Source organism: Gouania willdenowi, chromosome 6, assembly GCF_900634775.1.
Source record: "Gouania willdenowi chromosome 6, fGouWil2.1, whole genome shotgun sequence".
NCBI lineage: Eukaryota > Metazoa > Chordata > Actinopteri > Blenniiformes > Gobiesocidae > Gouania > Gouania willdenowi.
In genome coordinates this window covers 14,977,657-14,989,657 of record NC_041049.1, presented here as the reverse complement: position 1 = coordinate 14,989,657, position 12,001 = coordinate 14,977,657, and the positions used below count along the sequence as shown (strand labels likewise).

Sequence of the window (12,001 nt, the reverse complement as noted above, 5' to 3'; positions counted from 1 at the left end):
AAGAATAATAATTAAATATGAAATAAAAAAATTTAACAGGAATAAACAAAATAGTTTTTGGTAATAAAATATAACAATAGTGGGATGTTTTGTTGTCTGCCTATAGCACTATTCCCCTTTTAACACTTGTCTATTGCCTGTCTCTGTTGCTGTTGCTTGTATGTAAAAAAGAAATAGGATCAGATTGTGTCTAAAATAAACAAGGGCAGTGACGTCGACGATCGAGTTCTACTTATAAAGCTTGTTCCTCTTCCTGATCGTGTCTGTCTGAGAAAGCAAGGCTCCGTGTCTTCACTGAAGAAATGGCAACAACTGTAAAACTGCTAAATGGGATGTACATGCCCATACTGGGACTGGGAACATGGAAGGTCAGACATAATATTTCACTCATCAAGTGTTTATAACAGGTTAAAGCTTTACAAAGAGGCTTTTGTGTGGTTTTTGTGTTCACACTTACAGTCTCCCACTGGTAAGGTGAGAGAGGCGGTGAAAGCAGCCATCACAGCGGGATACAGACACATCGATGGAGCGTTTATTTACCAGAACGAGGTGGAGGTTGGTGAAGGAGTGAATGCTATGATCAACGATGGAGTGGTGAAGAGAGAGGATCTATTCATCGTCAGCAAAGTGAGTCCCATACTTAAACTGTTACACTTTAGAACCTTTTGTGAACGCCTTGAGAATTTAGCACTCATTATAGATAAAATTTGTAAATACAATGTTTTAAGAAAAAAATGCAAATGCTCAATAAAACCCAGAGCAGCTTTGAGTTTAACATTTTTAAAAACTTTGAAAATGTTAACTGTAACATTAAGCTCAAACTACCAACATTTTGCATCTTTTTACGTGGTGATGTCATCTTCTACATTTTTAAAATGTAAGGAGTAGAAAGTACAGATATTTGTTAGAAAAAGTAAAGAGTAAAAATAAAAAGTCACCAAAAAATAATCATTCAACTAAAGTCCAGATACCAGAAAAAAACAACTTGGGTACAGTAATGAAGTATTTTGTACATTGTTCATTACTTGTCGCCTCTGTTTTTTTTATCATCATTTCACCTTTTTGTTTTTAAAGCTGTGGTGCACTTTCCATGCTAAATCCTTGGTCAGACAAGCATGTGAGAAAACTCTGAGTGACCTCAAGCTGGACTACCTGGACCTCTACCTGGTGCACATGCCCATGGGCTTCAAGGTTCTCCTTTTTCCTCTTGCTCCTACTTTAGCAATCCATCCTTTCTTCACCATTATCCCAGTTTATCCCAGTCACTATCGTCAAACCGTACATCACTGCAGCTTATGCTTTGGCTAGAAATTAGAGCTTGAGCGATATGATATGTGTAGGACTGATGCAGATAATGAGTTTTTAATATATATATATATATATATATATATATATATATATATATTTTTTTTTTTTTTTAAAATACAGAAAAGCCGATATATGAAATCAGAACATTCATATTCAGAGGACATATACCATGCATTAAAGGTGCAGTCCACAACTCTCAGATCCCTCTCTCCCCCTCCCTCCCCGCTGCTCTCTTGCCCTGCCTCCAAACTTTCCAAAGGCCCTCCCTCAACAAGCTAAAGTTAGTGTGACAGCAACATCACAGTAATATAACATGCTCTGTTAAAAGCATATTACTACAGCGCTTCTCTCTCTCTATGTGCACACACCTCAGCAGCAACAACACAGTGTCACTTACAGCAGCCCACACGGAGGCTGCTGCGCACATATGAACAACACATGCACTGCAGAGTTCTAGTGTAACAATTACAAATCAAACATAATGTAAAAAAGACGGTGCTCTAGCTCCGGGAAAGGGGCGGGACCTGTGAGCAACAGCTGTCAGACAGTCCATCAAACACAATCCTGGCTCTGATTGGTTCTTTTTGCTTGGTCGTGGTACTTTCTGGCAATCTGCCAAAGGCTGCAGGAGCAGCAGGTGGGACTCAATGAGACTGTTTTTTTCACATAATCTACTAGTTTGATGTAAAGCTGTCCTTACATAGTGACTGCTTTAGCAAATATGACAAAAAGTTACTTTTATAAAAGTTGCCGACTGCACCTTTGACACAAATACCCAAAATATGTTTAAAGACAAAGTTGCAGAAAACTACGATAAAGTAGAGTTCTTATTTTCCTTCCATTTTCAGCCTCCGATATCTGAGGAACTACAAGACATAGGAAACTGAAATGTGGTATAGTCATACAGCTCCACCTATTCTCTTAGAATGTAGAAAAAGATCTGCTATTCATCTTGTCTGGTGGAAGAAAAATAAGGACCCATGAAAACAAACACATAGCCCCCTCACTAAATTGGCCAATGTCTCAAAAACTGTTTATCCAATCAAACAAAAAACTTACAGTGTGCTTATTGAATAATTACAGAACAATTGGTAAAAAATTCGGAATATTTTTGAGACCGAAGTGTGTGGGCCTTTTCTGAAATGACATGGAATGACCCAGCAAGAAACGATGTCAACATAAGAACTGTAAAGCCTGTTTCCACCATTTAAAAAAAAAAAAAATAGAAGTAATCATAATAAATTAAGTCATGGTTATGATATACTAAGTGATATGAGATAGTATCTCATAATTGTGACTTAAAATGTTTTAAATATTATTTTACTATTCCTAGTTTTGTTTTTGTTTACTGGCATAAATGGGCTTCTGTAGTAAAGCCACTGATAAATAAGAAAAGGCAAATTTGTGTAAACTGTGTTACAGGATATTCAAATTGCTCTAATTACAAATGGTAAACATGGATAAATCATAAAAGGCCAAATGCAACTGTAAACAATAAACTAATGCACTTCTCCCAGTGTTGACATTTTGTAATCATTACGGCCAATTCGAAAGTGGCAACTTATAATGCAGAAATCACAGAGTGGCGGAATTTCCATGTGGAAAAAAAGTTCATACTTAAATATTATATATTATTCCTTATTTTCACTAATTTATTCATTTATAATCCCCAAAGTAGCCTTAAAGCTGTTTATTTCTGGGTTGTGTTTAGGCTGGGGAGGAGGTCCTCCCTCTGGATGCTGCTGGAGAGGCCATCAGTGACGGAACGCACTTTCTGGAAACCTGGGAGGTAAGATTGACATCAAACGTAGGATTTAAGCAGGTGGAAACACAGGAGCTGTGTATTAGCACACATACTGTACTTCGACAGTGTGTGAGCATCTTCGTGGCTTATGGATTTGCAGTGTCATAAGGTCAATGTTTCAGGTCACATTATCAACATTCTGATTTAAAAAAAATGACCAATCTGAGCTTTAATACAGGAAGGAACAATGAAAGTTTAGTGTGTTTTTGTTGTTGTGTGTGTTTTTTGGTGTCATTTTATTGATTTTTCTCTCATTTAGTGTTTTTTGGAGTCATTTTTATATTCTTGTCGTTTTGTATATTTTATGTTTTTGGAGTCATTTTTGTGTTTTTACTGTCCTGTCATGAATCTGTTCTTAAAAAGCAATAGAATAACCTTGGAAATATGAGGTCATAATGACATGTCAGGGGTTTTATCACAGTTAATGTTTGGTGTTTTGTTCATGTAGAATTGAATACAAATCAATCTTGTCTTCAAATAGTTTCATGTTTGGCCTGTTAAAGCAATGTTTGTGTGTGGAGCAGCACTTTGAATGAATCCATTGTCAAGATAATCTGTGATAAGAATCTGATCTGATCATGTATTTCTGGTTCTGCACTTTAAGCCTTTGAGGTCAAAGACGGTTGTTGCTCTTTGTGCACATTTTAAAAATGACAGATCACCAGAGTTCTTTTGTGCACCAGATTCCTCTGACAGCCCGTTATGGGTTGTCCTCACTAGAGAACAGGTCAACATTTTCCTCTGTTTGAAGAGCTTAAAGAATTTAATCCTATTTTTTTTACACAAGGGTGTGTCATTTCTGCCTACACATGTTCACACTGTTAATATGCAATGCAATTCAACTTTATTTATATAGTGAAAATTACAACCAAAGTCATCTCAAAACGCTTTCAAAATATAAAATTCTTAGTAAGAAGGAAAAAACCCAATAAAAACCACGTGTCAGGCTTTACGCCGTTCTTCAAAAGCCTGCAGTCAAAGGTTGTCACAGACATGGGAATGCCCACTGCATTAGAAAACCCAAGCGTGATTTATTTGAAGCAAATCATGTCTTAAAAGTGGAAATGTTCTTATGTGCAAAATGACATCTTATTTTTAGTCTGCTGGATCCAGCGGAACGTTAAGAAACACTTCTTCTGAGCTGATGTTGTGTATCGAGTGTATACTAGTACTGAATGTTAACGGTTTGAATCCAAAAATATTTATTGATATCACACTTTTCATACATATTAAAGGAAAATATGTAAAAACATGAGGAATAAAACAAGGTTATTTTCCATTACACACACACACACACACTGGCTATGTTCAAAATGGCACACTCTGTACTACACACTACAAATAATCAATGAAAAGCATCTATAATTTCTATGTAAATAGATAAATAAGCTAAACACTGAACCCACCCACCGTCCACCCCCCAACCAGAAACAAGTGCATAGATAAAGTATGATAAGTACAGTATGAAGGCGATCTGTATGAAGCAGCAGCATCTATTTGTTCTTCTGCTCTTGTTTTCTCAGGGGATGGAAGAACTGGTGGACGCTGGTTTGGTCAAATCAATCGGCATCTCCAACTTCAACAAGTCTCAGATAGAATCCATCCTCAACAAACCTGGTCTCAAACACAAACCTGTTAACAACCAGGTAAACGGACGCGTATTTTCCTACATATCCAACACTGAATCCAACCTCATTCAAGCTTTCAAGCCGGTGGTTCTTTAAAGATCAAGAGACAGTAATGACATTATCTGTGTTGTTTACTCAAAATGGAGCCAAAGCAGTTTCCCCTCTAGGCGAGTCTGTGGAGCCTGTTTCTGTTCTTGTCCAGAACAATTATTCACCATCAATGTCCTGCTTTGTTTACATTGGTTTATTGTTGATTGAAGTCTGTGATATTCATCAGAATGAGCTCCTCAGGTTCAAAATCTGACTATAGTGTAAAGAGTTCTGATATATCCTACTCTAGTAGAAGTACTGTTACTTGATTGAAATTGTACTCATGTACAAGTAAGGCATAGATAAAATAGTACTCAAAGTAAAAGTTACTAGTTACTTTCACCCCCCATGTTTATTTTTGCTAATAGATTTTACCACGGTTCCCTTGCATATAGTAAACATCTCATGTATAAACTTCAAAAGGAAGAGACTAAATCTTGCACAATTGGAACTTCATTTATTTTCCACAAAGGCATCTGTATAAAATAAAAAGGTTTGTCAAAATGTAGAATAATTTTCAAAATAAAATAACACAAATTCAATTCTGAATAAAAATAAATCAAAGTATTTATACATTTATAAACTCTAAAACTGTGTCATTCCAAATGAACCATGTGGGTAACAATCTTTATCTTCTGACATAAGAGAGATGTTGAGACAATATTAATCTATTACATGGAAGTTAAGTAAAACTTCAAAGGAACCATCAAAGGCTATCAGCAGAACTCCTCTGAGGAAGACTGGCAGTTGACAGTTGAAACATGTCGGGATATAAAAATTTTCCTGAAAAACCTCATCTGAATAAACAAAACCTCAGCTTACTCAGTAACGATTTGGTCTAGAAATGTCATGAATTACTTTAGTTTTAAATAGTAATTTACTTTTAAAATGTACTTACCGGTAAATACAAGTAAAATTACTGATTTAGAAATGAAATATACTAAAAAAAAAAGTACACGTACCTATAAAAGCAACTCAAATACAGTAACGTGAGTACGTGTAATCAGTTACTGTCACCTCCACTGTGGTGTTACAAGAAAAAAAGACATTTAATCCAGACAGTTGGTTGACTTTTTTGTTTATGACAAATACAAGCATACTATCCAACTGTGTGCTTACTGTTGAGGTTCACACACCCACATGTCCATTCTTGCTCCTGTCTTTGATCCACTGCCATTGAATAGCTTTTCATGCATGAAAGCTTCTCTTCATATTTTTTGGGGAGTGTGTGTGTTGCAAAGGTGAAAACTGTCGACTCACAGGTTGATTTAAACTGGTTGTGTGTTTGATCAATCAGGTGGAGTGCCACCCGTACAACACCCAGGACAAACTGATCGACTTCTGCCGTTCTAAAGGCATCACAGTGACGGCTTACAGCCCGCTGGGCTCCCCTGACAGGCCATGGTTGGTGCATTAGTGCTTGTGACTTTAGTTCCCTTTAAAGATGTTCCTGATACATCTTTAGTCACGGGTTTATCTTTATGTAATAATGGCCGATGAAGCGGTCATGGATGAACCAAACTGAGCTTTTCTAGTTTCTAACACAGACCTCTAAAACAAAGATTGTGTGTTCCTCTCAGGGCTTCTAGTGATGACCCCTCCCTCCTCGAAGAGCCTCAGATTAAATCCATTGCTGAGAAGTACAAGAAGTCATCGGCTCAGGTACGACAGAGACAATTCCTTTTTTTTTTTTTTTTTTTTTCTGGCATTTTGTTTATTAGTGATGATGCAGGAGGCATTTTCACTATTGATATCAGTTTTTTCTTCTGTCTGCATTAACTTCTCCTACACCGTTTGTCAGATTTTTACAATTAAGCTGTCAAATATTCAGAAAGTTCCCAAGATTTTGGTATGTTCACATCAAATGCGTTTCGGCCGTCAAAATCGTGCCTCACGCCCGTGGTTGGACGCTTGTGCTCATTGAATCAGTATGCTTGTCACCAGTGTCGAAGATGCTCGGGACGCGCGCCCCAACAAGTTGGGAAGCGAGTGTGTTTAGGGGAGGGGCTTCATTCATTGTTCTTCATTGTTCATACAATGGATGATATTGTGGCAATCAGTTACGTTCATAATTCACCCAGTGACGGTGAAGTGGTGGGGAACATTATTGTGTTGAGAATTCGGTGTTTCCGGTTGGATGTATCTTGGTGTGACTCAGTGTGTGCACTGTGATGTTAGAGGGCTATAGAGAAGTGTAGGTGAATGGAGAATAAAGTTTGGAGTTCTTTGTTGAACACGCCGCCTCCTACTCCCATTCATCGGCTCTACATTATCGAGAGAGTGACTTGACTTTATTTGTGCCTCGGCGCCAATTCTGGATTAACCAGGGCTGCGCTCGGACGAGAGTCATTTTCAGCGCTACTTCCGTCTTTCCCGTGCCCAGTTTGACGACCTGCCAGCCTACCAGGACACCAACTACAGGCGCTCTATGCCAGCAGGAGAGTGCCTTTCCATCTGTCTCTGCCTTCGGTTAGTGTTTTTTTTCTTCTCATTCTTCTGAATAGGTCACGATTGGGGAACGCTCCCCAATCGCCGCCATGTGCCCCAAAAGTTCAACAATTCCAACTCCAGCATCGGTCGCGTTAGAGGCGCCGGACACGTCACAAGCTTGAAATCGAAAAAAAGCGCGGCATCCGCCGCGCAAAAAGCTTCAAAACGCGCCGCACAGGAGGCGCAGAACGCACAGCAGAACCTCCCTAAAAGCGCGGCCACCATATATTGAAAACCTGATGCTGTTGACGCTTTGAACGCGTTTGGTGTGTACGTGCCATTATGCTTACAATTTTATAATTTGTAACTTTTTGACTTATTACATTTTTTCTTTCCCATTTATTTCTATTGGAAATTTCAGCTTTTATTTATTTTTAAGCCCTTCATCCCTATCCATTCATCAACTGATTTTGACCTTGTTCAGCTATTACCTTCAATTCATTTCAACCTCTTTCAACCTTATTGCTACTGTTCAGCTATTGCGGGGTTAATGTTTAGCTAATGCTAGGTTAGTGTTAATTCTAGGTTAATGTCAATGCTAGGCTAATGCTATTGCTAGGCTAATGCTAATGCTAGGTCAGAGATAATGGTAGGTTAATGCTATTGTCAGGCAAATGCTAATGCCAGGTTAATGTCAATGCGAGGCTAATGCTAGGTTAATGCTATTGTTAGGCTAATGCTAGGTTAATGCCAATGCTAGGCTAATGTTATTGCTAGGCTAATGCTAGGTTAGTAATAATGCTAGGTTAATGCTATTGTTAGGCTAATGCTAGGTTAATGTCAATGCTAGGTTAATGTTATGGCTAGGCTAATGCTAGGTTAGTAATCATGCTAGGTTAATGCTAGCTAAATCTAATGCTATGCTAATGTCAATTTTAACGTAAACATTAATGTCAGCTAATGCTAATGTTAGCTAATATAAAGCTAGCTAATGCTAATGCAAATTAATGCTGATGTCAGCTAATGCTAAGCTACCTCAGTGTGACGTGGGCCAGCACCTGCGTCCACACTTGCATTGTCTTTAGGAAATGGAAATATTTTAGTTGTTCATTGGATACCCATTAGCTTCCACAGTGGTAGTTGCTAATCTTCCTGGGATCCATAAAAAAATCTAGTACATGTAAGAACAGAAAAAAATTAAAGACATAAAAATGTACAGAACATTACATTAAAAGGTACATCAAGACACATTTTCATTACATCAACAAATCCATTTAAAAATACATGATAATATGACTTTAAAGCATTTTTAAATATGCGTAAAGTTGACATGTTTTTCACTTCCCCGGGCAATTTGTTCCAAGTGAAAAGCTCCAAAAAAGAGAGACATTTGTAAATAGTTGGTATTAGGATGATTGGGGCATATGAAGCATCTCTCCTGTTTCTTCCTAACCTTCGTGCTCCTCTGACAGGTTCTTATTCGCTTCCAAATCCAGAGAAACATCACCACCATCCCCAAGTCCATCACCCCTCAGCGGATCCAGGAGAACTTCCAGGTAACAAGAATAGTTTTTTTTTTGTTTTTTTTTTCCACCCCTCGTTGTCATCATTCTCATCTAGCTTTGTGTTGGGTATAAAAGCTGAGTGTCTTATTCAGGTGTTTGACTTTGAACTAACTGATGAGGAAATGAAGACCATAAAGCAGTTCAACAGAAACTACCGGTTTAGCCCATTTCAATGGTAGGAATAACTTTAAATATCAGATAATGTTTGAGATCCTGATATAGTGGCTTAAAAAACAAAAAAAAACATTTAATCATGTTTTATTTATTTCTCTGTTTCGTTTCTTGTCTTTCTCCTCTTTTCAGGGCCAAAAATCACAAGGACTATCCATTCAATGATGAATACTGAAACAGAGGAGAAGGAGGGAGTCAGATGCCCAACAGTGGAAACATTTGAGGATGATGAAGACGTGTATATTATGAGGAAGATTGGGCGCCACTCTTATCTATCCTTGATAGTGTGTGTGTTCATGTGTATGGCCTTCAGCAGAGACTCTGTGTTGCACTGAGTACAATACGATCTGTACTGTTTAATCTAACATGACTCAGCTGTTCAAAAGTGCAAAGAGTAATGCAGTCATCATGTCTTAACACTTCTTTCACTTCCTGCAATAAAGTCATGTGCACAACAAAAATATGCAGTGTGTTTGTGTGCTTCATAGGCCGTCAAATGAGTAGGAACTCTGTTGTGTCTTTCTCACTCTATTCACATGAGGTTTGGGGATTTTCTCGACGTGATTTATTCTTCCTGTGTGCATAGAGCGAGCCACATCAAATCTCTGTATTAACCACAGAAATTAAACCTGATCATGTAAATTACTTTTCTCAAAGTCATTAGGACTCAAAAGAGAACACGTTGATGTGCTCATCATCAATGTGTGCAATGGGACTTGGATACACTTATTAGTGTTTGGATCTGCCGAGATATGGTTTCCTTTATTCACATCCATTTGCATAGGAACAACCTTTGCTTGCGTTGAAACTGTGGATGTTTGATAGAACAAAGTGTGGTTGTGAGAACATGTTTGGTGGGATAATCAAATAATGTGTGAAATCTTCAGTTTGAAGTTTGTGAATAGTTTGTGTGAATTTAGATCTCTAGTATAAAAGAAGTGACTAACTTTTGAATGAAAAAACAATGGGGGGGAATGTCATTCTAATGTGCATTTTACATCCGTTAAGACGATGCTTTGTCACTGAGTTAATTCGAAAGAGACAATTCTGTGATACATATGTTTAAAACTTCTTCTCACTCATTATAAGAATTCTACAGCTGCAACGATTACTCAATAAATCCGTAAGTCAAACACTTAATTAATCCACAACTGATTCATATTAAGTTATGCTATTTATTTTTTTCTAACCGTACCCTTTGCTGGATTAAATCATATCTTCACAACAGAAAACAGGCTGGTCACAAAGATCATTCCCAGTCTTTATTTCTTACCAACTCTGCGAGAGTCCCCCATAACTCAATTTTGGGGCTAATCTTATTTAGGCTACATTTACCGGTCTCACACCTATTGGCCTCATCATGAACACAATCTTCTTCTGCTCCGATAGCTCGTTCTGAGCAGAGTGGTGAAGAGCTCACTTCATCCTTCCCACTGCTTCAAAAGAACTGCACAGTTATTTCCTTTCCACAATGTTCACAATGTCCAGTTACCTCTTTTGCTTTTAGTCTTCGCACTGTTGCCTCCAGTTCTGTAAGCCTCTGGTCAAAGTTGCTTCTTTCCGGATCTTTTAATTGAACACCTCTGAGGACAGATGACCAAGTGTAATACTATTTTCAATTATAGGTTTAATGACGAGCAAAGTTTAGTAAACTAAGCCCGTTTGACAGTGATGGACTTCATTTTTGCAATATATTTAAACATATAAAATATTTATTAGTGTTGGCACATATGATTGATTTGTGGGGAATTAATTCAATTTTGACTTTTGACCTGGCTTTGCCGCTAAGGCAATCTAGCATGAAACTCGACCTTTGTGAAACATTTGTGGATTTGAAGAAGAATGAAAATAAATCATTGTGTGTCTTTGATAGAAAACGAACATAATTTCAAGTTTGTAACATTTTTTTTCTATTTAGCTTTGAGAATAAAAAAATATTTTAAGTTTTCTTGTTTAATTTACAAGGTGCTACATGCACTCTCCCCATATCTGACTTTATTAAAGTAAAGACTCTGCACTTTCAGGACCAGGGCATCTTTTACACTAGAAGGCTTGGAAGAAATTTCTATTCCCATAAATATCAATACAGTTGGTCCAAATGTTTGAGCACTCCTAATTTTTGGAAAAATTGATCAAATGCACAATCCGATCCAGTTGAACATAAGTATTTGAACATTGTGCAATTTTGTAAGTTCTTCTACTTGGAAATTATGGAGGGTTCTGAAATTTACACCGTAGGTGCATTTCCTACGATGTATTTGAACACCTGCCAATCAGCAAGAATTCTGGCTCTCAAAGACCTGTTACTCTGCCTTTCAAAAGTTCACCTCTACTCCACCTATTAATCTAAATTAGTAGCACCTGTTTGAGCTTGTTAAAGACACCTGTTCATCCCACAGTCAGTTAGACTCCAACTACTACCATGAGCAAGATCAAAGAGCTGTCAAAAGACACCTGATACAAACTTGTTGACCTCTACAAGGCTGGAAAGGGCTATGGGGCAATAGCCAAGCAGCTTGGTGAAAATACAACTGTTGAAGAAATTGTTAGAAAATGGAAGAGGCTAAAGATGACTTTCAGTCTCCCTCGAACTGGGGCTCCATCCAAGATCTCACCTCGTGGGGTATCACTGATGATAAGACGGGTGAGGAATCAGCCCAGAACTACATGGGAGAAGCTGGTCAATGACCTGAAGAGAGCTGGGACCACAGTTTCAAAGGTTACTGTTGGTAGAACACTATGCCGTAATGGGTTAAAATCATGCATTTCACTTAAGGTTCCCATGCTCAAGTCAGCACAATAACTACCTGTTTGAGCCAGAGGAGGCATGGGAGAAAGTCATGTCTGAGTCAAATTCCAGAAAGATCCATTAACAACAAACCAAAATGTGATTTTTTTTTTTTCAGTTTCAAAGAGAATTCTCCTCACTACATTCCTTCCTTGGAGTTGATATTTCCCCCATTGTCCGTCCAGTTTTTAACAAAATGTTGGACAGTTCTTCACCC

At 37.8% G+C, this 12,001-nt stretch overlaps 1 protein-coding gene across 1 annotated transcript; it reads left to right on the top strand.

Annotated features, from left to right (window-relative positions):
- The first annotated feature begins 233 nt into the window (after nt 1–233).
- On the top strand, nt 234–9,457 carry LOC114465558 (aldose reductase-like). The gene is made up of 10 exons (XM_028450649.1): nt 234–368; nt 460–627; nt 1,075–1,191; nt 3,020–3,097; nt 4,636–4,758; nt 6,128–6,234; nt 6,411–6,492; nt 8,733–8,816; nt 8,918–9,000; nt 9,129–9,457. The coding sequence occupies exons 1-10, from the start codon at nt 303–305 to the stop codon at nt 9,169–9,171; spliced, it is 951 nt and encodes a 316-aa protein (XP_028306450.1). The 5' UTR covers nt 234–302; the 3' UTR covers nt 9,172–9,457.
- The last annotated feature ends 2,544 nt before the right edge of the window (nt 9,458–12,001 follow it).

Coding starts and splice junctions, on each gene's coding strand:
- LOC114465558 (XM_028450649.1), top strand. CDS start 303: ATGGCAACAACTGTAAAACTGCTAAATGGGATGTACATGCCCATACTG. Junction 3,098..4,635: donor ACTTTCTGGAAACCTGGGAG/GTAAGATTGACA, acceptor TTGTTTTCTCAG/GGGATGGAAGAACTGGTGGA. Junction 6,235..6,410: donor GGCTCCCCTGACAGGCCATG/GTTGGTGCATTA, acceptor TGTTCCTCTCAG/GGCTTCTAGTGATGACCCCT.